Source organism: Platalea leucorodia (genome assembly GCF_965183815.1).
Source record: "Platalea leucorodia genome assembly, chromosome: 25".
NCBI classification, from domain to species: Eukaryota; Metazoa; Chordata; class Aves; order Pelecaniformes; family Threskiornithidae; genus Platalea; species Platalea leucorodia.
The window spans coordinates 2,385,057-2,412,668 of NC_138847.1; the positions used below are offsets into that span (position 1 = coordinate 2,385,057).

Consider the following 27,612-nt stretch of genomic DNA (forward strand, 5'->3'; position numbering starts at 1 on the left):
GGAGGAGGAGATGGAGGCAGATAAATGTTCCTTATTTGACAATTCTGGCTACTTGCTTTCAAACATCTACCTGCTGGCCCACTGCATTTGCTTCTACGTATATAATATACCAAGATGCGGATGAATTTCTTTATAACCAAGTTCAACTAAGACTACCTACAGTTCTCTTCATGTTTTAAAAGCCAGCGTGAGATAATTAGTCAAAGCTAAGGCAACTTTGGCAATAAAAAAGCTCAAGATGGGCATTAGTTAAAAAAAAAAAAAGAAAATCTCCTCGATATCACACACATACCTGGCTTTCCTGAGCTGGAGAAGAAAGTAATTTTGATTTTTGAACACTTTTTCAAAAAAAGAATAAAAATTTATTCAGAATAAACACTTCCATTGTAAATTCATGCTGAACTGCAACACATTGCTTCAGTTTTTTTTTTCCCTAACTCGGCAATTTGTCCTGAACTCTTATTTCTTTCAAAAACCGCAATACTTACCAAAGCTAAAGCCAGCTCCCGGTTTGCTTATATGTACGTTTTGATCCGGTTTACCCGAATGGGATCTCCATCCCTGCCCTGCAATGGTTCGGAGCATCTGCTAAAGAAAAAAAGAACACGAGGGGTAAGATCTTCACAGCTCGAGCCTCACGAAGCTGCGAGCCTGACTGCAGCACAACGCAGCGCGAAGAACACAGGCGATGATAGGTATCAATGCAGTGAAAAAAGAGTATTTTCAGAGCATACTGAAAACATCTATAGAGTTAAAAAGTGAAGAAATGCAGGAAGACCACTGCTAGAAGTGCTGAGTACTGAATCATAGAATCGTTAAGGTTGGAAAAGACCTTGAAGACTATTGAGTCCAACCGTTAACCCAGTGCTGCCAAGGCCACCACTAAACCATGGCCCCCAGCACCACATCTCCCCGGCTTTTAGATACCCCCAGGGGTGGGGACTCAGCCCCTGCCCCGGGCAGCCTGGGCCAGGCCCTGACAGCCCTTTGGGGGAAGAAGTTTTTCCCAATACCCAACCCAACCCTGCCCTGGCGCAGCTTGAGGCCGTTCCCTCTCGTCCCATCGCTTGTTCCTGGGGAGCAGAGACCGACCCCCCCGGCTCCAGCCTCCTTTCAGGCCGTTGCAGAGAGCGATGAGGGCTCCCCTCAGCCTCCTCTTCTCCAGGCTGAGCCCCCCCAGCTCCCCCAGCCGCTCCTCCCCAGCCTTGTGCTCCAGCCCCTGCCCCAGCCTCGCTGCCCTGCTCTGGCCACGCTCCAGCCCCTCCATGGCCGCCTTGGGGTGCGGGGCCCAGCGCTGAGCACAGCATTCGAGGGGCGGCCTCACCAGTGCCCAGCACAGGGGGACGATCCCTGCCCTGCTCCTGCTGGCCGCACCATGCCTGACACAAGCCAGGATGCCATTGGCCCTCGTGGCCACCTGGGCACGCTGCTGGCTCACGTTCAGCCGCTGTCGACCAGCACCCCCAGGTCCTTTGCCCCGGGCAGCTCCCAGCCCCTCCTCCCCACGCCTGCAGTGGTGCCTGGGGTTGTTATTAAAGCGTTAAGCGAATGTATTAATAGCTCAGGATTGCATTTTCCAGTAGCAATATCTTATTCATTTGGAGTTTTCACAAGCCACATTGCAAAGTAGTATTTACCTAAGGTTTCCTTTCTTGCCTCACCTTCTTCCCTAACTGCTACCACCATTACGCAGAAAAACAAAACAATCAAACACTACCAACAAACCTCTAGAAAGACCTCAATCCTCCCAAACGTTTTATACCTTATTTTATCTGGAAACGGACAAAAGGGAGATGAGGTTGAGAAAAAGCCGGGTAATTGTAACCGCTGTCCTGCAGAAAGTGAAGATTTTCCCCTGAGCAAAACTACAAAGCAGCTGTGCTCTGGGAAAGGAATTTGGGAGGGAGCTGAAAGATAGAAGAGGATTTGTTTCATTAACGAACCGCGGAAAAGTAAGGGCTAGAGCCTTGAAGAAGAGCTGCCGGACTGAGGAAAGGGAACATCTCGGTGCCAAAGACCGGATGGCGGCCAGAAACACACGCAGCCTGATAAAACCGCGGTCACTGGGTGAGAGGTAAATGCGGCGAGGGGAGATGGCGACCACTGACTCAATTCCGGACCGAAAAGACTTGCCCCCCCCACCTGAAAGGAGCAGGCGTGCTAATTTGCATAGCGAGCGAGGCTAATTTAAATACAGTAAACTAATAGTGTACGAAATGTTAATCACTAACCAATAAGCGTAATATTGGGCGGGATTATACTAATCACAGAGCAAAATAAATACGCTGTAGTTTTGTACGAAGGTGTGCTGGCTGTGTGGACTCACCACCTAGCGCCCGTCTCTGCACAAATATGAAGGGAATAAAATACCTCGGCTCGGTGCGTTGATTGGTGTCTGCGCGCCAGGCAAAACGACCCCGCTTTCGGGATAAAATAAAATTTAAAAAAAGTGATTATGTTAAGGACGATCCAGTCACATATAGCTTTGCCACCAAAAAGTTACTTAGCCTATCGTGGTTTTCATCGCAGAGCAGTATGCAAGGTCGACGCTGAAGGCTACGCTGAAAAAACCCGACGCTCCCCGCAAACGGAGGGGAAGAAATGGAAATACGAATCGGACGGGGGGGTCGTACCTGGCGGTGGCACAAAGGGGTGACAAAGGACCCTGGTTCACAACAGGTAAGGATTTGGACGACCACCTGCCTGCTCCGTCAACCTCCCTATTCTCTGACTCGGCGGATTCGGTGATAAGTTGCCGGTAGCCACGTTCAAACCCAACTCCTCAGGCGTTACGCCAGCTCTGCCAGCTTCGGAAACGCCGCTGCCCCAGCGGCGTGATTGTTGGTGGGGCTGAACACCAACCACCGGTGCCCAAAAGCGTCACCTTTGATCTGCAAGGGACCGGCGGGCATCGGGTGGAGCCGCCTTCTCTGGCCACTGCTGTCACAGCAACGCTTTGGCGGGTGGCCGCGTCCCTCCGGGGGACATCACTGCTGCCCGAGGAAAGGACATGGCTGCCATGGCTGCCTGAAGGAAGGACATGGCTGCCTGAGGGAAGGACACAGCTGCCACGCTGCCCGAGGGAAGGACATGGCTGCCATGGCTGCCTGAAGGAAGGACATGGCTGCCCGAGGGAAGGACATGGCTGCCTGAGGGAAGGACACGGCTGCCATGGCCGCCCGAGGGAAGGACACGGCTGCCCGAGGGAAGGACATGGCCACCATGGCTGCCCAAGGGAAGGACATGGCCACACGAGGGAAGGACACAGCCGCCATGGCACCTCCCTTCACCTTTCCCCGACTTCAGGAAGGAAACAGGAGAGTGGGAGAAATGCCAGCATCAACCCGGCACCACTGGATCTGCAAACCCTTTGTAACTGCCTCGCGGGAAGCCGGGAGGTGGTTCCGTAACTTCTTAGAGAAGCAACATTCTTCATTCCTAACGGGAGGGTCAGTACTTCAGGAAACAACTTTTATAGACCGTAAAAAACGCCAGCGGCGGCGTGGCCAGGTACACGATGGGAAAGGCTGTGAAGGGAAGAAGCTGCCGGCGGGCAGTCACTGAGGGGAAGCTGGGCGCCCCTGAGGGGAAGCCGGGCGTCCATGAGGGGGGAAGCTGCTGGTGGGCAGCCCCTGAGGGGAAGCAGGGCATCCATGAGGGGGGGAAGCCACTGGGGAACCCATGAGAAGAAGCAGGGCACCCATGAGGAGAAGCAGGGCGCCCATGAGGAGAAGCAGGGCGCCCATGAGGGGAAGCAGGGCGCCCATGAGGGGAAGCAGGGCGCCCATGAGGGGAAGAAGCTGCTGGCAGTGGGCAGCCCCTGAGGGGAAGCAGGGCGCCCATGAGGGGGGGAAGCTGCTGGCGGGCAGCCTGTGAGGAGAAGCAGGGCGCCCATGAGAGGGGGAAGCCGCTGCTGGGCAGCCCCTGAGGGGAAGCAGGGTGCCCATGAGAGGGGGAAGCCACAGCTGGGCAGCCCCTGAGGGGAAGCAGGGCGCCCATGAGGGGGGGAAGCTGCTGGCGGGCAGCCCCTGAGGGGAAGCAGGGCGCCCATGAGGGGAAGAAGCCACAGCTGGGCAGCCCCTGAGGGGAAACAGGGGGCCCATGAGGGGGGGAAGCCGCAGCTGGGCAGCCCCTGAGGGGAAGCAGGGCGCCCATGACGGCGGGAAGCCGCAGGCGGGCAGCCCCTGAGGGGAAGCAGGGCGCCCATGAGGGGGGGAAGCCGCAGGCGGGCAGCCCCTGAGGGGAAGCAGGGTGCCCCTGAGGGGGGGAAGCTGCTGGCGGGCAGCCCCTGAGGGGAAGCAGGGCGACCATGAGGGGGGGAAGCCGCTGCAGGGCAGCCCCTGAGGGGAAGCAGGGTGCCCCTGAGGGGGGGAAGCTGCTGGCAGGCAGCCCCTGAGGGGAAGCAGGGCGCCCATGAGGGGAAGAAGCCACAGCTGGGCAGCCCCTGAGGGGAAACAGGGCGCCCATGAGGGGAAGAAGCCGCAGCTGGGCAGCCCCTGAGGGGAAGCAGGGCGCCCATGACGGCGGGAAGCCGCAGGCGGGCAGCCCCTGAGGGGAAGCAGGGCGCCCATGAGGGGGGGAAGCCACAGCTGGGCAGCCCCTGTGGGGAAGCAGGGCGCCCATGAGGGGGGGAAGCCGCAGGCGGGCAGCCTGTGAGGGGAAGCAGGGCGCCCATGAGGGGGGGAAGCCGCAGGCGGGCAGCCTGTGAGGGGAAGCAGGGCGCCCATGAGGGGGGGAAGCCGCAGCTGGGCAGCCCCTGAGGGGAAGCAGGGCGCCCATGAGGGGGGGAAGCCACAGCTGGGCAGCCCCTGAGGGGAAGCAGGGTGCCCATGAGGGGGGGAAGCCACAGCTGGGCAGCCCCTGAGGGGAAGCAGGGTGCCCATGAGGGGGGGAAGCCGCAGGCGGGCAGCCCTTGAGGGGAAGCAGGGCGCCCATGAGGGGGGGAAGCCGCTGGCGGGCAGCCCCTGAGGGGAAGCAGGGTGCCCCTGAGGGGGGGGAAGCTGCTGGCGGGCAGCCCTTGAGGGGAAGCAGGGCGCCCATGAGGGGGGGAAGCCGCTGGCAGACAGCCCCTGAGGGGAAGCAGGGCGCCCATGAGGGGGGGAAGCCGCTGGCGGGCAGCCCCTGAGGGGAAGCAGGGCGCCCATGAGGGGGGGACGCCGCAGGCGGGCAGCCCCTGAGGGGAAGCAGGGCGCCCATGAGGGGGGGAAGCCGCAGGCGGGCAGCCCCTGAGGGGAAGCAGGGCGCTCATGAGGGGGGGAAGCCGCAGGCGGGCAGCCCCTGAGGGGAAGCAGGGTGCCCATGAGGGGGGGAAGCTGCAGCTGGGCAGCCCCTGAGGGGAAGCAGGGCGCCCATGAGGGGGGGAAGCCGCTGCTGGGCAGCCCCTGAGGGGAAGCAGGGTGCCCATGAGGGGGGGAAGCTGCTGCTAGGCAGCCCCTGAGGGGAAGCAGGGCGCCCATGAGGGGGGGAAGCCGCAGGCGGGCAGCCCCTGAGGGGAAGCAGGGTGCCCATGAGGGGGGGAAGCTGCTGCTAGGCAGCCCCTGAGGGGAAGCAGGGCGCCCGTGACGGCGGGAAGCCGCAGGCGGGCAGCCCCTGAGGGGAAGCAGGGCGCCCATGAGGGGGGGAAGCCGCCGGCTGCAGCGCGGTCCCCCGCCCTCAAGCCCGCCGACCCCCGGCACCTCTGTCCCTTCGCCCTCCAGCCGTCCCCGTTCCCCCCCGGCCTCCACGTCCCGGCCCGGCCGCTCACCCGGCTGGCTCTGAGGGCGGACATCTTGGCGCTGCGGAGGGTAAGGTCGGGGCGGGCAGCGGTGAAGGGCAGGGCGGCTGCGGGACGTTTCTGCCCTTCATTTACTGCGGGCTCGCCATAAACCCGGTTTTGGGGGTGAAGCAGAAGCGGGGCGCAGCTCTGCCCCGGTTTTCCCCGTCAGGGTTTTCCCCCTTCTCCACACAAACCAATTTTAATTTCTCTACGCAGCCCGGAGCTGGTCTCATTCTGGTAACGTCTGGGCTCGTTGCAAAGAACAAAACCAACTGGCTCGGCCAGGGTTTTAAAATTAATAGTCTTAGTACAAACCTGGGCTTTAATGCCACTGAATTTGAGGTGCTACAGCGATGTGTACAGGCGGTGTAACGAAGCCCTCGGTCCTGGCCGTACACCGAAGCAAAAGCATCGGTCTTGCAAATGACTGCAGGGCTGTGCAATACGCTTTTTTGGAATATTATTCCTTCAGCGGATTAAAGCAGTGTTATTTCAGGCTTTATTAAAATACCATTTTCCAGAGAAATAGCTACTTTGCTTTCTCTGCGAACCTCCTCCAGCAGGCAGTTTTTAACAGCGTTACTGAAATACCAAGCTGTTTCCCGAAAGCTGGATTTCAGGTAGTGTTTTCTTTTCCGTAACGCTTCCAAGTAAGGTGTGCCCGATATTTTTAGTCCCGTTATCGCCTCGGCGTGTTTGATTCTCGATCGCGTGGTTTGCTGCTGCCAGCTGTGGCCGTCGGGTTTGTATTTAATGCAGCAGAAACGCTTCATTGGGGAGCTAGCCGCCTCAGAGTTATTTTTTCCGATATATCAAAAGATTAAAAAGACGCAGATTGTGATCTCCCGTAGGCTTTGTCCTGGCACGACTCCAGGCTTTTACTGATTGGAGCGACTGGTGATTTTTCCCTCCGATACTTGTGCTCGGATAGTGGATTTTTTCTCCCTTTCAGGGAGTAAAGTTGAGCAAAAGGTAATTTGTAATTTGATGTCATTCAACTATTTCACAAAGATTTTCGCGTCTTCTCCCAGCTTTAAATCGAGTCTCAAGCGCACGGGATCGCGTGGCTTTGGGGCTTTTAAATGGCCGCTCTCAAGCCTGCGATCGGTGCGCCACTTTCTATAGGTTCTGCTCCGTCGGTCACGCTTCTGACTGCGGTGTGGGAGTTTAATGACGGAGTTTAATGGCCCTCTTCAGGTATTATTTATCTCTTATTTATATGGTTTCTGCATACCTCGTATCTCAGTATTCCTCAGCTGATTTATCATCACAACAGCCCTGTGATACAGAGGAATATATTCATCCCGTTTTACCGATAAAGGTTTGGGGGTTTTTTTGATGAGCAGCGCGGCTTTTAGCATGAGTACGCTAACTGGGGTTACACCCGCAACGCGGTCCTAGAGGCAGGTAGGTGGGTTCAGGATCCGTACGGAAAGGTGCTGGCACAGCTTATGGTGGTAGGGCTCCGCCCCACGCATTGCTCATTATTTTAGTTTTTGATATATATATATTTAAGCACAAACACGTGTTTAATTCACCTCAAGGGGTACAGTAAAAAACCCCCAACACTGCTGAGTATTTGGGAAAAGAGGGATACGAATGATAGCAGGGTTATCTGTCCAAGCCTGAACCGCCTGAACCTTGAGTTTCAAAGTTGTTGCCCTCAGAAATGACAACCAAAGTTTCTCTTAGGAGCAGCTAGCAAGAATATTACATCAGAAAATATATTTCGTTCCTTAAAGTCAGCAATTCTCATCTAGGCCGGAGTGTTATTTTTTTAGTAGTAGTTACAAATGTTTTACTGGTTTTTTTTGGTTTTTTTTTTAATTACTAGGAGCAAACTGTGTGCTAGCATTTGCTAACAAACCGTTCTTTTGGAACTGGAAAGCCACTTGAACGTTGTGCAGGGATTGACGTAAGGCAAGTTACTGAAGCTACTGCAGTGAAAGAACATTTTAAAATTCAACTAAAATATTTTCAGGTATATTTTTAGCTTGTTTGATTCCTGGGTATCGCAAACATTGCTTCATTTCAAATTGGGGGATGTGGGAGGGGGGCGGCGGGACTGCGCAAACTGGTGAAGGAGTGGGGGGGAAAGCTGGGAAAGAGGGCGGGAGAAAGGAGGGAGAGACAGAAAGGGGTGCGAGAGGGACCAGCCGTGGGTGAAACGGGGCAGTCAGTCCCCTCCTCAGACAGACTGTCCGCTCCCTGGGGCTTCGGCTGTCCCCGAGGAGGCCAGCACACTCCTGGAGAGGAGGCCTGGGAACGCTGCAGGGCACTGGGAGCACTGGGGAGACTGGGGAGCAGTGCAGAGCACTGGGAACACTGGGGAGACTGGAGAGCACTGAGGGGCACTGGGAGCATTGTGGGGGTGCTGGGAGCACTGGGGCCACTGCTGAACACTTAGGGGTACTGGGAGCACTGGGGAGTGCTGGGGACATTGAGGAGCATTGGGGGGGCACTGGGAGCATTGGGGGGGCACTGGGAGCACTGGGGAGCACTGAGGGGCACTGGGAACACTAGGGAGATGGGAGTGCTGGGGACACTGGGGAGCACTGTGGGGCACTAGGAGCACTGGGGCCACTGCTGAGCACTTAGGGGCACTGGGAGCACTGAGAGACACTGGGAGTACTGGGGATACTGCGGAGAACTGAGGGGCACTGGGAACACCGGTGAGACTGGGGAGCACTGAGGAAACTGGGGAGTGCTGTGGGGCACTGGGAACACTGGGGAGACTGGGGAGCACTGAGGAGACTGGGGAGTGCTGTGGGGCACCGGGAGCACTGGGGACACTGGGACCACTAGAGGGCACTGGAGCACTGGAGTCACCGCTGAGCACTGAGAGGCACTGGGAGCACTGGGGAGCATAGGGAGCAGTGGGGAGGGCACTGGGAGCACTGGGCACCCCACCATGTCTCCCAGTTGCCCCCCCAGCTTGTTGAGGGTCCCCAGGTATTTAGGACACACACACCCCCCAAGCAGCGAGGGTTTGATTGACAGCTGGCGTTTATTGAGGGGCTGGGGGGAGAGCGGGGTGGGAGGGGCTGGGGGTCCTGGGGGCTGGGGGTGCTGGGTGCTGGGGATGTTGGGTGCTGGGGGGGCTGGGGTGCTGGGGGTACCCAGGTGATCGGTGCTGGGGGTCCTGGGGATGGTGGGTACAGGGGGTGCTGGGTGCTCAGGCGCTGGGTGCTGGGGGTGCTGGGTACTCGGGTGCTGGGTGCTGGTGGTGCTGGGGGTGGTGGGTACTCGGGTGCTGGGGGTCCTGGGGGTGCCCAGGTGCTGGGTGCTGGGGGTGCTGGGGGTGCTGGGGTTGCCCAGGTGTGGAGTGCTGAGGGTACCCAGGCGATCGGTGCTGGGTGTGGTGGGTACAGGGGGTGCTGGGTACTCGGGTGCTGGGTGCTGAGGGTGGTGGGTGTGGGGTGCTGGCCATACCCAGGTGATTGGTGCTGGGGGTGCCCAGGTGCTGGGTGCTGGGGGTGCTGGGTACTAAGATGCTGGGTGCTCAGGATGTCCCAGTTTGTGGTCCTGGGGGTGCCCAGGTGATTGGTGCTGGGTGCTGGGGGTGGTGGGTACAGGGGGGTGCTGAGTGCTCGGGTGCTGGGTGCTCAGGTGCTGGGTGCTGGGGGTGCCCAGGTGATCGGTGCTGGCGGGGTTGGGGGTGCCTGGGTGCTGGGTGCCGGTGCTGGGCTGCGGGGGCACTCAGATGGAGATGCTGTTCTCGATCTCCAGCGGGTTCATGTAGTTGTATCTCAGCTGGGCCCAGTGGTTCCTGTCCTCGATGAGCTCCCGGATCTCCTCCAGCCGCCCTTGGAAGGTCCTGATGAGCCGCCGGGGCTCCGCCTCCGTGAACCGCTCCTCCGGGTACTGTCCCAGGAGCCTCTGGGGGACATGGGGATGGGGACCCATCAGGTTCAACCGCTTGGCTGAGGTGCCTCAAGCCATCTCAGGGGGTTCTGGGCACCCTGGTAGCTGTAGAGCGATGGTGGCCACCACCCTGGGTAGTCAAGGTGGTGACATGCACCCACGCCCCCGTGGGGCACCTCTTGGGGTTCCTCAGCCCCACAGAGCTGCCATTTGGGGGAGGGCGTGGTGACGGCAGGGCCGGACTCACCCTGTCGCTGAGGGAGGAGCTGAGGAGGATGAGGGCCACCAGGATGTTGGCCGTGGTGTCCACCTCGGGGATGGTGTCGAGGAAGTGTTGGAGGAAGGCCTTGCCCTTCTCCGCCGGCGGCGGGTGGCGCATGGAGGACGGGGCGTTGGGGAGGAAGGCGCCCAGGTCATACTGCGGGGTGAGAGACCAGTGTCAGCAGAGGACATCCCCCTGGCGTGGGGACGGGTTGGCTGGGGACGTTCTCCAGAGGTGGGCTGGGGACGTCCCCCTGGCATGGAGAGGGGATGGCTGGGGACGTTCTCCTGAGGTGGGGTGGGGACGTCCCCCTGGCATGGAGAGGGGTTGGATGGGGACATCCCTCTGGCACAAATAGAGGTGGGACACGGCCATCTTTCCTGGCTCAGGATAGGGACATCCCTCCCGCGCACAGAGGGGTTGGAGGAGAACATCTCTCCAGCGTGGGACGGGGACAGTTGGGGACATCTTTTGGGTGCAGAGGGGTCAGAGGTCCCCTGTCCCACCTGCCCGTTGTTGACGGCCGCATGCTGTGCCGAGCAGGTGAACAGCACCATGGTGAGGAACTTGCTGAGCTCCGCCGCCGTCTGCAGTGAGGAGGGGATACCTGGGGGTGGTGGGGGACGGCAGAGAGCATCAGCGACCTGTCCTTGTCCCCCTGTCACCCCTGGGGACACCCAGGTGGACACGGTACCTGAGGAGGTCCTGCCCAAGAAGCCGTTGGTGAAGATGTCCATCACCCAAGCCTGCAGCTCGGCGTCCCCTCTCACCGCCGCGTCCTCCCCGTAGTAGAAAGCCACGATGCCAGAGACGAAGCTACCGTGGGGTAAGGTGACCATGAGGTCATGGAGCACCCATGGGACCTCCAGCAGCTGCCACCCAACCCCTTGTCCCACCTCTCGATGGCTTCCCAGAGCCTCATCCCGTCATCCCGGTAGTGGTAGTTGGGGAGGTGGGCCATGCCGCGGTGCCGGATGTCATCGGGGAGGCAGAGGGAGGTGTAGGTGACCTTCTCCAAGCCCCGCTGGACGATCAGCAGCATCCCCTCATAGGTGATCCCCGAGCCCTGGCGGGGCGGGGCACCCATGGGTGCTCAGGGCAGGAGGCACTGTGGCCCCCTCCAGCCCCCAGCTGCCCCAGCGCTTCCAGTATACTCCAGTGGCCCCAGCTCCAACCCCCTCCCCAGGCTCTCTAGTGTCCTCCAGGGACTTCAGTGCTCCCCAGTGCTCCCCAGCTCCACCCCCCCGTCCCCAGGCTCTCTAGTGTCCCCCAGGGTCTTCAATGCTCCCCAATGCTCCCCAGTGCTCCCAGTATACCCCAGTGCCCTCAAGTGCTCCCCAGCCCACCGCCATGCTCTCTAGTGTTCCCCAGGGCCCTCTGTGGTCCCCAGTGCTCCCAGTATATGCCAGTGCCCCCAAGTGCTCCCAGGGCACTAGTACTGCAAGTACCCCCCTCCCCCAGTACCTCCCAGTGCTCCCAGTATACCTCCCCAGCCCCTCCGTGCTCTCTAGTGTCCCCCAGGGCCCTCTGTGCTCTCCAGTGCCCCCACAGTGCTCCCAGTATACTCCAGTGGTCCTGAATGCGCCCAGGGCACGAGTACTCCAAGTAGCCCAAGTGCAACCCAGTGCCCCCAGTATACCCCACAAGTGCTCCCATTACACCCCAGCACCCCCCCCCCCCCCCGGCAACCTTGCTAGTGCCCCCACAGTGCCTCCCACTATTCCCGGTATACCCCACTGTCCCCAGTGCTCCCCAGCCCCTGTGCTCTTTAGTGTCCCCCAGGGCCCTTTGTGCTCCCCAGTGCCCCCCAGCAATCCCAGTATACTCCAGTGCCTCCAAGTGCTCCAAGAGCACCAGTACTCCAAGTATCCCTCCCCAGTGCTCCCAGTATACCCCAAAGCCCCCAAGATCTCCCAGGGCACCAGTACTCCCAGTATACCCCATGTCCCCCAGTTCTCCCAGTACACTCCAGTGCTCCCAGTAGACCCCAATGCTCCCAGTCACCGGGGCTCACCTTGTCGATGGTGCCGCCGGGGTTGATGAGGACGCTCCGGGCCAATGTGTTGATGTGCAACGTGAACTGGAAGTGGGGTATGAGGAGCTGGTGGTGGAAACCAAGACCTTGGAGATGAGCAGGGACCTCCCAAGGAGCTGGGGGGGTTGCTGCGGTCAGATGGGTGGGTGGTCGTCCTGAGGTGGGACCTCACCTTGAAGAGGGGGTGACAGGCGGGCAGTTGGCGTAGGGTGGCGATGGCAAAGACCTCCCCGAAGAGGTGGGTCCTCAAGAGGTGGGTCAGGAGCTGGTGGCTGTAGAAGTCGGCGTTGCGTACCCAGGTCTTGGCCAACAGCCAGTCCCACTCGGCATCGCTCGGTAAGAAGATGGGGCTGGTGGGTCCCGGCGTTTGGCTGAGCTGTGGGACACAACCACGCGGTGGGACCATCTCCTCCCCACCACCACGGTGGGATCGTCCACTGGTTTGGGGTGGGACGTCCCTACCTGGATGGCGATGGGGCGTAGAAGCCTGTCGGTGCCCTGGTGCAGCAGGCAGAGCGGGGCGGCCACGTGCTGCTGGCGCCCGTGGATGGTGCCGGCCGGGATGCCCTCCAGCACCTCATAGTCCACGATGAAGATCCGACCCTCTTGTATCTCCTTGTCCAGGTTGGTGCCACCACCCAAAGAGCCGGCCACCATCTCTGGCGTTACTGGGAATTTGGCTGGCAGCGCCGTGCATTGCCGGATGACGATGGGGTTGTTGCCGTTGAGGAACTGGTAACCGAAGAAGTCGTCTTCTCGCCAGTGCCTGGCCACGTACTCGGGGACTGAGGGGGTGGCCGCACATCAGCACCCAACTGCCCACCCTCCACGTCAAGCCAGGGACTTCTTGGGAAGCCCTGGGTGGTGGGGGGGAGGACACGCAAGGCACCCACCGATCTCCCTGCCCTTCGTCCGGGAGAAGATGCTGCGCATCTCATCCAGGCTCTTCCAGGAGGTGGGTCTCAACAGGAACCCTGCCAGAAGATGGGAGGCCCCTCTACGGGGAAGAGGTGGACATCAGCACTCACCGTGCCTTCCCTGGCCCCGCTGCCAGCCTCCCGGGACAGGGTGGCACTGGCGATGCTCCTCACTCCCATCATCCAGGTCCTCCCCAGCCTTGGGGCATTGCTTACTGGAAGATGAGGACACCGGTGAAGTTGGTGGCCCTCATGCAGGAGAACTGAATGTTGGAGTCCAGCTCGAAGATGGAGCCCACGTTGAGGCAACGGGGCCAGCCTTCGGCGAAGCTCTTCCACCTGCGGGTGAGACATGGGGACAGACATCAGTGTCACCACTGGCCAGGCCACCCTGGCCGTGGTGGGCCTCCATCCCTATGTCCCTGCTCTCACTGGTAAGCCTCCTGCCGTGCCTTCAGCTCCTGCCGCCGATGCTCCTTGAGGATCTCCAGCTCATCGTCCACCAGCTTTTTCCCTGGAAAGGAGGAGAGCGGGGCCAAGGTCGGACCCCCCTGGCTGGCAGAGGAGGATGTGGGTGGGATGGGTCCTACCTGAGCCCTCCCGGACCTCCACCGTGGTGACCCCCTCCAGCCACTGGTGGCAGGGAAAGCGGTAGAGGGTGCCATCGGGCGCTGTCACGCGGATGTCCTTGCAGAACCAGGCGTCCTCCAAAAAGAGCCGCCACTTGTGCAGGCGGATGAGGACGATGGGACCCAAGTCCTGCTCGCAGCTCACGGTCAGGTCCTTCTCCTGGTGACGGCGGGGGGGAATGGCTTGGGGCAGGAGAGCAGCTGCCCCGGCGTGGCACCAGGGGAGACGGGCGTTCCCCACCAGCAGAAACGGGGTTCAGAGCATCCCCCAAAGATCCTCTTCCTCCCTCCCCCCCCAAGACCCCTTCCCACCATCCCCCCAAGCCCTCTTTCTCCATCCCCCCAAACCTTGGAGAAGACCCAAGCCCTTTTCCTGCCCTCTCCAGTAAAACCCATGCCGGGGTCCCCAGGACAGCCCATGCCACCACTTGTGTCCCCGTCCCCACGCTCACCATCCCCGGCCGGAACCAGTAGCTGATGGTCGTCCGGCGGCTCTCGCCACGGCTGCCCACCAAGGTGATGGAGATGGAGTTGTTGGTTCCGGCTTCGCGGATGTCACCCGTTGCCACCTTCACCTTGTAGACGGCCATGGCGAGCTGCACCGAGGACAAGCAGCGATGGTCAGGAGATGCCTTCAAAAAGCAACCACCCGTAGGGGTGAGGGGGTTTGGGGTGGAAACCTGCCGTTTTGGGTGGTTTACGTGTCGCAAGCCCTGTGGCCGTTGCACAAGCCGGGTGGCCACTCCTTCCTTCTCAAGGGGAGGTGTTATCAGATGACCGTTACCGGCATATCTAATCTCAACTGATGTGGCCGTGGGGACGGCCAGGGCCCCCGTGGTGGCCATGTGTCCTGGTTTCGGAGGGGATAGAGTTAATTTTCTTCCTGGTCGCTGGTACGGTGCTGGGGTTTGGATTTAGAAGAATAATGTTGATAACACGCTGATGGTTCAGTTGTTGCTAAGCAGTGCTTACACCGGTCAAGGACTTTTCAGCTTCCCGTGCTCTGCCAGCAAGAAGCTGGGAGGGGCCACAGCCAGGACAGCGCCCGCGCTGCTGCCCCCACTTCACCGGCTGCTCAAGGGATGCTGTGGAGCAGCGGTTGTGGGACCAGCAGGGAATTCCCAAAGGAAGGTGGTGGAGCAAGTAATCCTGGAAACCATTTCCAGGCACATGAAGGGTGAGATAAGCATCAGGAGGAGTCAGCATGGCTTCACTAAGGCGAAGTCATGCTCGACCGACTTGATAAACATCTACAATGCAATGACTGGCCCAGTAGATGAGGGGAGAGCGGTGGACATTGTCTACCTGGACTTCAGGAAGACTTTCAACACAGTCTTCCATAAGATCCTCCTAGAGAAGCTGTTGATGTATGGGCTGGATGAGCAGTGAGGCGGGTTGTCAGCCAGCTGGACATCGGCAGGTTGCAGGTGACACCAAACTGGGAGGAGCAGCTGAAATGCCAAAGGGTCCTGCTGCCACCCGGGGAAACCTCAACAGGCTGGAGAAATGGGCTGAGAGGAACCTCGTGGGGTTCTACCAGGGGAAGTGCAAAGTCCTGCCCCTGGGGAGGGACAACCCCCGGCACCAGGGCACGATGGGGACACCAGGCTGGAAAGCAGCTTGGTAGAAAAGGTCCTGGTGGACACCAAGTTGACCATAAACCATGAGCCTTTGCCACAAAGGTGGCTCACGGTAGAGGGAGGTGCTTCTTCACCTTTGTGCTGGTGAGGCCACACCAGGAGGACTGGGTCCAGCACTGGCCTTCCCAGTACAAGGGAGACATGGACATACTGGAGAGAGGCCAGGGAAGATGACGAAGGGATTGGAGCATCTGGCTGCGTGGCCAGTGCCATACTCAAGGTTGGGCTTCTGTGATCATGGTACCTTTGAGAAGGCGGGTCTACCTTCCAGAAGCCAGGGCTACCTTCCAGAAGCCGGGCTGCCTTCCAGAAGCCAGGGCTACCTTCAAGAAGCTGGATCTGTTGGGAGCTGATGGGATTCACCTGACCAAGTGGGCCTTCACCAACAAGCTGGCCAGACTTCTACGAGGAGCCTTAAACTAGACTTTTGGGAAGGGCCACCAAGATGATGAAGTGACTGGAGCATCTCTCCAAGGAGGAGAGGCTGAGGGAGCTGGGATGGTCCAGCCTGGAGATGACATTGGGGTGGATCTCATCAATGTCTATAAATACCTGCAGGGTGGGGAGAGGAGCCTCCTTCCCCGGGAAGATGGAGGGAAGGAGCTCACCATGCGAGTCAAACCCTGGGGGCACTGGGGTATACTGGGAGCAGTGGGGGCAGCTCTGGGCAGGGTGGCTGTGGTCTTTCCTGCCCCTGGCCACCCGTGGAAGCCAGTGTGGGGAAGCTCAGGCCTCCAGCTCCTCCACCGCTGCCTCTCCAGAGGCCCCTTGAGGCCCACGGTGGGCCCCCAGAAGGGATGGTCGCACCCATGACAGCAGCCAGGTCCCCTCCACCACCGTTTTGAGAACAACACGAAACCAAGATGGGTCCTTGACTGTTTAATGATGCAGGAAGGGACAGGAGGGACAAGGCGGGATGAAGGCCACCAACAATGGGCACGGGGACATGCAGAAGCACCTCTTGGCCAACACGGGAATGGCAGAGGGGCTCCAGTGCCTCGGACACCCCTGGGGCAGCGTTGGCCAACTGACAGGGATAGCAGCGTTGGGGATGTGTCCACGGAGATGGTCTCCAGGTTCCCGCTGTGGCTCGGCAGGGTTGGTGGGACGGGGACGCTTGGGGTCCTCGTGGGGGCAGTGGTGGGTCTAGGTGAGAGCTTCTCACCCAGGTTCAGACAGTGGGGGAGCAGGATTTTAGGGGTTCGGAGGCTCGAGCTGCTCCAGGAGCCCACACGCAGCTCGTGTGTCACCCCCAGAGCTGGGATTGGGGGTAGAGGTTTCCTCTGTGCCCATGGGGACAAGCCACCAGCAGGGTCATTGCGAGAAGGGGGCTAATGACTGCCCCGGGCTGGCCTCTCCAGGCCGTACGCAGGGACATTGATCTGGCTGGTCTTCGCAGCCGTCCTCCAGACGGAGAGGATGTTCTTGACAGGAATGTCCGGGTTCAGGGCATCTGTGAGGGTGGCCACGGAGGTGGCAGGGACTTCGTTGTCTTCCAGGAAGCACTCAAAGGCATACTTCAGCCTGTGGGGGAGGTAGAGCGGAGGGGTGAGCGGGTGGAGGTGGGATGGATGTCCCACCACCCCTAGCCGCCAGCTGTGGCCAGTGCTGGCTGTCAGCAATAAGCACTGTCTTGGCCAAGGTCGCTGGTCAATGGTGGTCCTCAATGGTGGCCAAGATGGCTGGTGAATGATGGCCAATGCCTCATGCTAGAGACTGCCCTGGGGTATCTCCAGTGGCGTCAGGAGCCAACGGGGCAGCTGACAGCTGGGCATAAGAGAAACCTCTTCCCATCAGGGGTGAGGCCACCTTGGGACAGCTCCCAAGATGAGCATCTCCAAAGATGGAGATCCACCAACATGCAACCAGACAAGGCTTTGAGTAACCTGCCTTGGGGCAGGACATGGACCGGAGACCTTCAGAGGTCTCTCTCCAGCCAAATCCTCCCAGGAAGCTGCGGCTTCTGCCACCGCTCTGGCTGACCCAGGATACGACTGGGACCTACTCATATTCAGGCTCAAATCTGGACAGCGCCACCATGATCATCTCGTGAAGCTCAATGAGGAAGAGGTCGAGGTTGGTGTTGGACAACGCAGAGGACAGGGCTTTTGCCTTCCTTGCGTCCAGCTGCTCTTGGAACTGCTTGGGTACCAGGCAGAAGGGATCCTGCAAAGACCACCACAACCCTCTCGTGTCCTTGAACCTCATATCAGGGCCACCAGAGAGCCTCCAAGACATAACCCAGTCTTGAAAGCGCCCGGGGGGGTGGATTATCTTCCGGATGGGCCAGAGACCTTGATTTTACCCAGGTTTCCTTTCTCCTCCTGGGGGGGGAGGGGCAAACGCTATCTCCCCTCCCCCACCCCCATCTCCCTCACCTGGTTCATCTGTACCAGCAGCATGGACCGGCGAGCTGCCAGGACCTGCCACAGCGACAGGATGTGCTTCAGCCGGGTGTTGGGGACCACCTGAAGAAGGGGGACAGAGAGGCACAGGCATTCAGCTCCTCGGAAAGGTCACGTCCACGCTCAACTCCAGCATGTCCTAGAGGACACGTTGGGCCACCACCATCCCCGGTGGCCGCACCTCAGCTGCCCAGTTGAAGCATCCAGGCGGGTGCATCTACAAACCCCTGGCTCCCCCATCACCGGCATCCCCCGCAGAGGTGCCCCAGGCCATCCGCAGTGCCCGAGGTGTCCCCAGGGCCTTGGTGAACAGGACATGAAGACCTGCCACCGCCCGGCCAAGCTTTTAAACCCACCCAGGTGCTCAGGACCTCTTTGCTCTGAGCAGGGGACGCCCAAACCTTTGCGGACACTAGATCTGGGGACCCTGGAGCACATGAAGGTGCTCAGAGCCACAGGAGATGTGAAGCCCCACCCAGAGTGGCAAAGGGAGGACAGGAGGGTCCCATTTCCTGCCCGCCCTGAGCCCCTTGCCCACCGGCACATCCTGGAACTGCTTCGCGCCGGCGTCCATCTTCAGCTCCTGATGGACGTACTCGGGCAGCGGGCGCTCTGGGTCACCACCCGTCACGGCCAAGAACTCAGCAGCCACCTTCAAGGTGGCCAAGACCTTGGAGAGGGCATTGACCGAGCGGGCCTCTTCCATGATGCGCTTCTCCTGGTTGATGCTGAGCAGCTCCTGGCAGCAAGAACGGCAAGGATGTGACCCAAGGAGGGCTGGGACCACCACAACGTGATGCCCTCCCAGCCTGCTCGTCCCCTTGGCACAGGAGAACTGGGTCCTGCCAGGTCTCCAAACCCCTACTTGAGTTGGCCTTGGGTCTTCCCACACGTCCGCCCGGTCTCCGTGCCCCCATCGTGTCACGGGACGTGAGGGGAGACCTCAGGGTTGGATGGAGGAGAAGACCGGCGACCCGTTTCCTACCTGGGGCAGCTGGTCCCTGACTTTCGTCTTGGTGGCCTGGAGGGTCCTCACATTGTTGAGGGTGACAGATGGAGCCGTCTGGAAAGGGGTTGGGACAGAGGGTTATGAACACGCCTGGCGTCACCTAACAGGGGCCAGCAAGAAAGTTCAGCTGAGCAGCTGCGAGTCCCCGGGATGTCCGTGAGAGTTCAGCAGGAGATGGTCGATGGCCTCCTGAGGCCACTGTGGGGTTGTGGAGATCAGGGGAGGTTCCTGATGGCTGCAGAAAGGCATCTCCATGAAGAAGGGTCTGGAGAGCTCGCAGCCTCACCTCTGTCCCCACCAAGGTGATGGAGAACATCCTCTTGGGAACCGTTTCCAAGGACCAAAAGGGTCCTGGGAACAGCCAACGTGGACAGATCTCCACCTTTAGGGGAGCACGCACAGCCCATTTGCTGCAGGACAGCCTGGTTCTGGTGTCCTCAAGTCCCTTTTTCCCACCAGCTCCAGGCTTCATTTTCACAGAATGGAGACCGACAGCCCCAGCCAGAGATGTGCTCCTCCAAGGTGGTTCAGAGTCCCGCTTTGGACCAGGCGTAACCCTGGAAGATGCCTCCTGAAGTTCTTTCAACAGCTACCAACTCCTCCCTCGTTCTCAAAGAAACGAGGGTGGCTTGCCCTTCGCAAAAGGCAGGGCTGTAGGTCCTCACGGTCCCTTTCAGGCCACCGTTTCATGACCACAGAAGTGGCGTCTGGCCACGGCACTCCTTCAAAACCCAAGGAACAGAGACAGATGCACAGCAGGCATCTGCCAGTGCCTTCAGTTGAGTCTGCTGGCTCCAGAAAGGCACGCAGAAGAGGATGGAAACAGACCTCAACCCCACCGCTGGCCTGGGACGGCCCAGCTTGGCCCGTGCTGAGCTCACCTGAGCCTTGATGATGGGCTTCCCACTGATGAAGCGATGAACCACCTGCCGCTGCAGCATCTGGAAGTCGAAGTAGGTCGTCTTGGTGCCGTCTTCGTCTATCTCGTACTGCAAGTTGGCGAGCGCCATGGTCACCAGATCGCTCTTGGTTATGGCCAGCACGGAGGAGGGCTTCACCTCTTCTGCGGAGATGGACCTGGCAGAGGAATGGTCGCCCTGTGAGGTCAGAGGGCCTCTTGCCTCGTCCTACTCTGCCATCGAGGACTCGCTTTGCTGAACACCAAGCCACCAGGACCTCGCAATGGCATCGCTTGGCCGCCACAGCTCCCCTGCAAGCCCCACACCAGCCCTGAAAACCTCTCCTGGGGCCTTTCTGGAGGCTGGAGGAGATGGCCAAGCCCTAGGGTGAGTGGCTCGAGACCTACCGTTGCCTCTCCCTGGTGACCCGCGCGGCCGTGTCAACGCAGCTGTTTTGCAGCTGTATGAGGAACCTGGTGACCAGGTGGCTGATGGACGGTTGGGCGGGGAGGAGGTGCAGGATGGCAGTGTTGGTGTTGATGTCGTTCGGCGAGAGGTCTGGCAGGATGGTGATGCCTGTAAAAGGGTGGAGCGGTCTTCTACCCGCTGTAAGGATCCCAGGGGAAATTCTCCCTTTCCCTGAGGTCTTGGAAGGGTTTTTTATTAGGTTTTGTATTTTCGGGAGGGTTTTTAATTTGTTTTTAGCAGGTGGAAAGCAAGCAAGCTCAGCAGTTTTTCTAGGAAGGGGAAAGAAAGGGCAGTTGCAGAAAGCAGCTCGGTTTCGGAGCATCCCCAGAAGAAACAGCCAAGGAAAGCGGGATGTGACATCCCTCTTTCTTCCCAGAGGAAGAGTACGTACCTGAGCTGGATGGGTTCATTTTAATATTGCTCCAAACTTTCCGGATTGTCTCTATAGCTCTGCTGAAAGCCAAACGCTGGTCCTCTGTGGGCACAGAGAGAGGAGAAAACGGCCCCGTCAAGGGATCCTCCCGGGAGATGTCAGGTCAAAGGACGTCTCCAACAGCTACATCATTGGAGGTGTCAGAGCAAACCATGCTGTGTGTTGGCTCGAGCTGGGCTTCGAGCCTGTGTTAGACCACGTGTGACATCAATCAACCAGGCACCGTGACTTAGGAGCTGAAAACCCTGCCTCACCCATCTTGCTTGCTCATGGCAGAAGAACCTCACCAAGCACCAAATGCCCCAGGAGAAAGGCTCTGCCCCGGATCTGTCTCGATGCCTCAGACACCTCCACCCTCTCCTGAATTTCCTCCTGCAGAGGCAGCCCCAGCCTCGATGGGCTGCTCTTGAGGTGGCTGAGTTGGCTCCACCATGCAAACTACGGCAGCAGCTTCTGGGTGCCGAGGGGTGTCTAACGCCCGCGTCCCAGGCATGATGGAATTCCATATCGCACCTGAAAGCTCGGGCTGCTCCAGGAATTGTTGGACTGTGTAGTTTTCCCCTTTATAGATGTTTTTGAAGAAGTGGATCAGGCCATTCTGCAGACGGAAAATGTCAGGCAGGTGTCGGACATGTTGGATGTTCTCAAGCTGGAAGAGAAAATTCAGCGTGATTCAAGGGATGGGGATCCCGTCTGGCGCTGCGGGGTATTCTGGAGGAGGACCTTGTCCTGGATGCTCCAAAGAAACACGGCGGGGAAGAAAAGTTACCCCAGTGCCCCACGGACACCAGCCAGGCTGAATCTGCTCAGTGCCTGCTGGTGTTTTGGAGGAGAGGAGATATTCCCACAGCGAACCTTTGACAGGAGCTCCAGCAGAATGGGGTACGGGTTTCCAGTGCCTTCTCCATCTTCCTGCTGTAGGAAATGCATCAAGGTCTGGATGGTCGTCTTCTGTTCAAATCTCCACATGCAGGGCTGGTTGATCAACCCCTGCCTCGGCAGGTCTTGGAAAGGCAGCGTCTGGCCATAAGCTATTTTCAGGAGAAGGCTGGAGCCATGGGGACCTTCATTCATCCTCTGCTCCTTGACAGAATTAAGGCTCTGCTCCAATTCCTGCAAGAACCCAAGGGTCGTTAGGAGCCGCCCCTCGTTACCGAAGCAGCCCGAGGGGATTCACGGGGTCTTAGGGCAAAGAAAAGCAACGAGGGCTCTGGAGAAGCGGGGGGGCATGGTGAGAACTTGCCACCAAAGGGCCAAGAACAGAACTGCCCAGGGAGAAACCCGGAGGTGATTTGCTCCAGGGGAAGAAACCCCACTGGTTTCCAAGGAGGATCTGAAAGGGCACATAAAAAGCATCCAAGAAGCCAGCTCTCTGCAGAGCAGGAGACCACGCCAGCCAGGAGGTCTCCACCACCCCAGGCCGAGGTCCCAGTTCAAAAAAGAGGGGACAAATCTCTTTTCTTTCACGTGGGAATGCCCTGAGCTCAGCAGCTGCATCTGGACATGGACACGACCACCAGCAAAGCAGCGCTTTGGGCACGCGATACCTGCGAGCAGCAGCTGGGCACGGGCGTACCTGGAAGAAGGGCTGAGCCAGGGCTTTGAAGGAGGTTTCCCATTCTTCTCGGTCCTTTTTCTCACGCAGGACACTCAAGGCTACGCTCTCATCTGTAGAAGACACAAAGGAATATGTGACCTTTTACCCTGTAGACCCTAGGGTCTGCCCAGAGCTTTGTTGGGTTTCTTGACAGCAAGGAGTACGATGGTGTAGAAATAAGAGGAACCGAGAGCCGAAAGGATGACACAGATGCCTACTCGGAGCAAACCATCTCCCAGTCTGCTCCTGCCCTCCCGCTGGTCTGGCGTGAGTGCTTCGGATGAGCTGACTGCCCTCACCATCTTCTCACCAGTTTCCCAGGATGGAGACTGTCCCGGGAAAGAGGAACCGGTAACACCGGTCCCGGTTAAAACCCAACCACCGCGAGCTTGCTGGTGACCTCCCAGAGCTGCCCAGCTGCTCTCTACCTGCTGGGTTGTCGTTGCTCAGGTGCCGTAGAAACAGGTGGACAGTCAACACGGCATCCTCTGTGTTCCGGCTGAGTGCTTCTGCCAGGCACGTGACGTCTTTCTGAAGGTGGCCCCAGAAGAACTCTTCCACATCCTCCGGTTTCTCTTTCATCAGGTCTAGAATTGCCTGGAAGACGGGGCAGACTCCTCCGTTAGGCTCTCAAGAAGGCCTCCTCCCGAGCTAGGCTGAACGCTCCTCACGGCGTGGTGGTCGCTCACCTCTTTGTCAGCGTAGATCCCCAGGAGGAGGGACGAATGGAGCAGAGCTCTCGCGAGACCAACGCAGGCAGGCGACAGGCACCTCTCCAGCTCATTTCTCCGCGAGAGAGAGCTCTCCAGTATGTACCCTTTCTCCGTTTTATCCCCGGTGCTGCGTTCAGAAAGAGCAATTATCCACCACGTCTTTTGCTCAGTCCCACGATGGGACCATAGGACGCAGAGACCTTCGTTTTGGCCAAGCGCAGCATTTTCCCTGTGCCTGTGGCTCTGCAGGAGGGTTCGGTGGATGGGTGAAGCCCTCTGGGGCTGTGGAGCCGGGAGGGTTGACTTACATTTTCTGCTCCGTGAAGCCTTTCTCGGGTTTGTGGTTAGTTCCCCCAATGGTGGCACCACACTTACATTTCTTCACTTCCATGGGAAGCCCGCACTGCGTTTGGACACGGGAGGGAGGAGTGAGAGAGAAGGTTGGAAGCCCAGCCGGGCGCTGAAGGCATCTAGCAAAAGCTGAGGGCGCCCAGGGGGTTTCCACGTCCTCCGCCTGACTTTCTACATGGGGGTCATGCCAACAGCTAACGACAGGCAGGAGGGGATGCGTGCCTAGGAGCAAACCTCTCCAGACCAACCAGGTTCTTCCTACAGTCAGCAGGATGTGTCTAGGCATCGATTTGGGGCCGAGACTAACCAAAACCTGGAAGCACCCGCTTCGCTCCACTGCTCCCACGGGGAGACACAGATCCCAGCTCCATTTAACCTGGCGCCTCGCTGGGAGAAGAGCCCAGCTGGCTTCTGAGCCTTGCCGCTGCTCTTGCAGCTAAAGGACCGCTTGACACGGAGATGACGTTGGAGTCCGCATTAGGAGGGGAGCAGGGCAGCAGGAGGAGTGTCTATAGTGGCCACCCAGTAGAAAGAGCCGGGCCAAGAGGCCAAGATGTGTTTCAAGATGGTGCAAAGGGGATGGGCACCTCTGGGAGACAGAAGACCTGAGAAGCCATCCCAAGCCTGGCTTTTTCCCGTGGAGGTGACAGCGATGCAATGAGAAGCACAAGAAGACAGAGCTGCAAAGGCCACCCGCCAGAAGGAGACACTTACTTTGGTGACAACCCAGTACGTGCCACACCGACAAGCTACGTGTGAAAGAGGATATGGTTAGTCAGTCATCTCCCCCAACAACCTCCACGACGGGAACGGGGCCAGAAGCTCACCAAGAGGGTGACAGGCCTGGCTCCCACCTCCCAGCATCCAGCTGGTCAAAAAGGGACCCAGCGTTGCTCCACCCAGGTGGAGATCATGGAGGACTCAACAGAAGGGCAAAGATGGCCTTCAGGAGTCTTTAATCCCTTCCCTCCATCCCCTGGCCCATCACAATCGGTTGCTGGTGGGTCCCCTCCGTGCACAGGAGCAGTGAGATTTCCCCCAATACTTACCCCAAATCTTATCCGTCGCACCCGTTTTCCAGTTCCCCTCATCAAAAAGCAGGTCTCCAGGCATGGTGGGAAGGTAGGACCCCTTGGGAAGGAAACGCGATAGGAAGTGAGGCGTGGGGTAACCATCTTCCTCGCTCGCTTCCCATCTATCTGAGGAACAATTCTGCTTCTAAAGCAAGCAGTGGGGAGGAAGGGTCCTCCTGCATGGCCGCGGACCTCAGGGAGAACCTTCTGGTGAGGGAATGGGGACCAAGTGAGGCAGCGAGGCACATCAGACAGGGAGGTGTGAGGCTGGAGCGGCCAGAAATGAGCAAAGTCCCCCAAAGTCCCAATTATTTATGAGTTTTGAGTCTGGACCTGAATACCCCATGGGCCAAACATGGCCTTGATGGGAGAGGAGAGGATCTAGAGGTGGCTGTTGCCTTCACTTCTGAGAATAGCAGCGCGATGTCCTGGTTGCTTCCTGCAGCCCTCAAATAACAGGAACAACTCAGGCATGGATGGACCCGAGGAGAAGCCCAGCTCAGGAATGAGCATCTCCCCCATCATCTGGGTGATGGAAGACCTTTGGCAGAAGGAGGATGCTCGGGCTGGGCTTCCAACCACCTGATCTCTGCCAACAAAGCTCTGCCAGGCCCCCAGCTCCCCTTGAGTCAGTAGAGAGACGGGCATCTCCCGTAGACCATACATCTCATCCACATTTGAAGGAGACCAGGATGGATGGTCGCAGTTACGTCTCAGCCCGAGGAACGTGAAGGAAGAGGAGCAACGATCTACAATGCAACGAGCTGACCAAACGAAGCCTGTCTGCCAGGACACGGTGCGCCAGGAGAGGGAGGTGGAGAGAGCTGGGCACCTCGGCCTTGCGACTCACCTTCACCACGTCAGGCTTGAAGCAGATGTTCTTGAGGAGGTGAGTGATGCGGCTCGGGGACAAGGCCAGGGTGAGCGCAGTGTGGAAGACCACCTCCAGCAATCCTGGGTCTTCTCTGTTGCTCAAAGCATCCATGATCTTCTTCAGTTTGTCTTCCAGCAGCTCGTCTGGGGTGGACGGCAAGCGGAGGATGTTCTCCATTTGTCTCATGGCAGACTGCAAAAGTGGAACAAAACAGATGTAAGCAAAGGCAACCGGCGTGGCACCTCCCCGCGAGGGGTCTTCTGGCTTCACCGCTGAGGTTCAGCGGCCATGCAAAGTCCCGTTTGTGTCCCCTGGCAGCAGGGAGCTGCCCCAGCTCTCCATCAACACAGAAGGAACCCTCCTGTTTCCGGGAGGTTCCAGGTCAATCAACGGTTCCAGACCACCCAACTGTTCCAGGCCAAAAACCGTGGAAACCTCCTGTTAGAGATGCGACGGATACTCACAGTTAAGCTCTGGTTTTCTGTGGAATCTTTGCTTTTTAGCTGGTTTTGTGCTTTGTCCAGCAACGCAAACATCAGTGCTGCATTCGACCTTATGCTTCTATCCTGAAAAAACACAGATGCGCGTCGTTATGCTAAGAAGCAAGCGGAAGGGCACGAAGAAGAGGTTGCCTGCACCCTCCGGGGGCCTGTCACGCTCCCCAGCTGGAAGGGAGCCCCGTGAATCAATTTTATAGGGCTCGAGCTCAGCGAATCCCACCCCCCTCAGCTCTGCTTCGGCACAAGGCTCTCGAGAAACAACTCACCTGCGAAATTTCTACCCCTTGGGGTAAAATCCACTTCTCCAGCTGGAGGATCTTCCACAGAGAGGTGAGCCCATAGATGTCACAGAGGTTTCTGATGAGGAACACCTGAGGCCACGGAGTCGGAGCCTTGGCAACCAGCTTCTTCATTGCATTCACCAGGTCTTGCTCTTTCTCATTCCCCTCGGCAGCGGGTGCGTTGGGATCTGCAGCTGGAAAGGAGGTTTCTCGTTATGCCCAGTCCCCAGTGGTGGCACGTCACACGTGTCCTTCACCAGCACAGCCCCTACAGCCACGTAGGTTGCAGCAGGATCTTCTCCCCACAGGTTGAAACGTGGCTTCAAGGCAACGTACAGAGGGTCCCTTAATACGTAGGGAAACGCTTGGAGAACGCAGTGAGTCTGGGGACTGAAGAGCTGGAAAGTTTGTCTAAAACAATTTCAGTGTTCACCAAAACAGTAATTTTCCAGCAAAACTCTCCACGGCTAGACCTTTTGGGGGCTTGTTCTAGACCTGCTTAGGGGCAGGCGCGGTTCTGACGCTACATGAAGCAAAAGAACTCACCGGAAAGCATCTGTTTGCCGAGCACGGTGGCCACGTGGCTGATGGAGAGCCGGAGCTGGGCAATGAATTGGAGGGTGTTAATTCTTGAGACCTCGGGCTTGCAGAAAGCAGAAAGGTATGCGGCAGAGAGGCAGTTTTCAGCGAGCTGGCTGATGTCTTCTTCAGAAGAAGGATGCATAAAATCCTGCTCGAGAGAGAGAGGCAGTTTTGAAGAGTCTGAAGGTGGGTTACAACTGAGCAGCTCCTCCTTCTCCCTTGTGCCTTCCCCTCATCTTTAAGGTGAGTTCCCTCAGCCATAAAAAGACGCGGAGCGGGGGGGAATTAACGTCATGGATGGGTTTTAGCTGGAGTGGTGGCCAAGCTGTGGTGTTTGTGGGGACTCCCAGTGCATCCCAATGGGCGCTCACCTCCAGACAGTGCACCACCATGAAGTAGAAATGGTCCATGTTGCTTTGGTTGGCTATTATCTTTTCCTCCATCTGGGACAGGTATTCTTCCAAGTGAACCTTGACGTTGTTGAACCTAGGGCAGAGAAGGACAGAGAGCATCAGCATCCACGTAGCCAAGGGGTTCAGCAAGGGGGCTGGGGAGCAAGCTGGGGGCCGACCCGCATCGCAGCAGCAGCTTCAGGAGGGAGGACTGGATGGTACAACTGGTGTCCATGCACTCCTCGAAGGGCGACAACTCGCTTTTCGGCTTGTACACTAGGAGGGAAGGATGACAGCCGTTATTGGACTTCCGAGAGCGCGAGGTCAGACCTGGGTAGAGTGGAATCAAGCTCTTTTACCCCTTTTCCCTGCCTGATGCTCAGGGTTGGATTTGCAAGCCACAAACTGGATCAGTCGCTGAATGATTTTGGCGGAGGGTGGCTCTCTGTCTCCCAAAAAGTACATGGTGATGAACTCAACGAAGAAGGAATTGCATTTCCTCCTGAATTTGTTGTGACAGGCGACGGCTTCCCTGGAGGGAAGAAGAAAACCGAGACTCGTGGTCAACCTCCAACCAAGGAAAGAAACAAGGTCCCTCTCCCTGCAGAGCACCGGACCCAGAGCAGGGAGACGAGATGCCTGTTTGTTCAGGCGCCAGCATCTTCTACCCCAATATTTAACAAGAAGGCACTTGAGACAGGCAGGTTTTTGCCAGCGCCCGGATACCTCGTGGCCTCCAAAGCCGTGGGCGTATAATCCTCCGGGAATTCCTCCTTGCAGATCTTACACTGCTTGTTCGCCCACTCCCGAATGCAGCGAGTGCAGAAGATGTGGCTGCAGGGCAGCTCCGCCGGGTCAGTGATCTCCCGCAGGCAGCTCTTGCATTCCTTCACCCCCTTCCTGAGGGACACCGCCAAGAGAAGAGGCAGCTCA

At 58.6% G+C, this 27,612-nt stretch overlaps 3 protein-coding genes across 17 annotated transcripts in view; all 3 read right to left on the reverse strand.

The window, feature by feature from the left end:
- The window catches only part of LOC309600808 (medium-chain specific acyl-CoA dehydrogenase, mitochondrial-like), a gene marked incomplete at its 5' end in the record, with an annotated part of 28,216 nt that extends 22,449 nt beyond the window's left edge, over nt 1-5,767 (reverse strand). For 13 of the 15 annotated variants that reach the window (XM_082333401.1, XM_082333411.1, XM_082333398.1 and 10 more), the window contains 2 exons: nt 489-588; nt 5,744-5,766. In XM_082333401.1, coding sequence (XP_082189527.1) covers nt 489-585 — 97 coding nt within the window. Of the gene's footprint in view, nt 1-488; nt 589-5,743 lie in introns of all 15 variants that reach the window. The other 2 variants (XM_082333402.1, XM_082333404.1) reach the window with 1 other exon arrangement.
- A 3,663-nt stretch (nt 5,768-9,430) lies between these two features.
- On the reverse strand, nt 9,431-14,102 carry LOC309600801 (hydroperoxide isomerase ALOXE3-like). Its single transcript, XM_082333388.1, has 13 exons — nt 13,915-14,102; nt 13,424-13,622; nt 13,266-13,347; nt 13,050-13,172; nt 12,810-12,913; nt 12,379-12,701; nt 12,089-12,292; nt 11,896-11,982; nt 10,778-10,947; nt 10,576-10,697; nt 10,388-10,488; nt 9,867-10,037; nt 9,431-9,634 (listed from the first exon to the last, which is right to left on the reverse strand). Exons 1-13 carry the CDS (start codon nt 14,050-14,052, stop codon nt 9,455-9,457), a joined length of 2,004 nt encoding a protein of 667 aa, XP_082189514.1. The 5' UTR covers nt 14,053-14,102; the 3' UTR covers nt 9,431-9,454.
- Nucleotides 14,103-16,043: 1,941 nt separating this feature from the next.
- LOC309600814 (E3 ubiquitin-protein ligase rnf213-alpha-like) overlaps nt 16,044-27,612 on the reverse strand; it is a 44,494-nt gene continuing 32,925 nt past the window's right edge. The window contains exons 46-69 of the mRNA XM_082333427.1: nt 27,406-27,579; nt 27,039-27,211; nt 26,859-26,955; nt 26,659-26,773; nt 26,252-26,435; nt 25,691-25,899; nt 25,389-25,490; nt 24,901-25,116; nt 24,027-24,108; nt 23,692-23,726; nt 22,935-23,029; nt 22,603-22,753; nt 22,342-22,510; nt 21,893-21,984; nt 21,172-21,429; nt 20,830-20,965; nt 20,275-20,358; nt 19,823-19,991; nt 19,398-19,593; nt 18,493-18,570; nt 18,046-18,246; nt 17,481-17,570; nt 17,108-17,268; nt 16,044-16,626 (exon numbers count right to left, since the gene is read on the reverse strand). Coding sequence (XP_082189553.1) covers nt 16,434-16,626; nt 17,108-17,268; nt 17,481-17,570; nt 18,046-18,246; nt 18,493-18,570; nt 19,398-19,593; nt 19,823-19,991; nt 20,275-20,358; nt 20,830-20,965; nt 21,172-21,429; nt 21,893-21,984; nt 22,342-22,510; nt 22,603-22,753; nt 22,935-23,029; nt 23,692-23,726; nt 24,027-24,108; nt 24,901-25,116; nt 25,389-25,490; nt 25,691-25,899; nt 26,252-26,435; nt 26,659-26,773; nt 26,859-26,955; nt 27,039-27,211; nt 27,406-27,579 — 3,460 coding nt within the window. The 3' untranslated portion in view covers nt 16,044-16,433. The remainder of the gene's footprint in view (nt 16,627-17,107; nt 17,269-17,480; nt 17,571-18,045; nt 18,247-18,492; nt 18,571-19,397; nt 19,594-19,822; nt 19,992-20,274; nt 20,359-20,829; nt 20,966-21,171; nt 21,430-21,892; nt 21,985-22,341; nt 22,511-22,602; nt 22,754-22,934; nt 23,030-23,691; nt 23,727-24,026; nt 24,109-24,900; nt 25,117-25,388; nt 25,491-25,690; nt 25,900-26,251; nt 26,436-26,658; nt 26,774-26,858; nt 26,956-27,038; nt 27,212-27,405; nt 27,580-27,612) is intronic.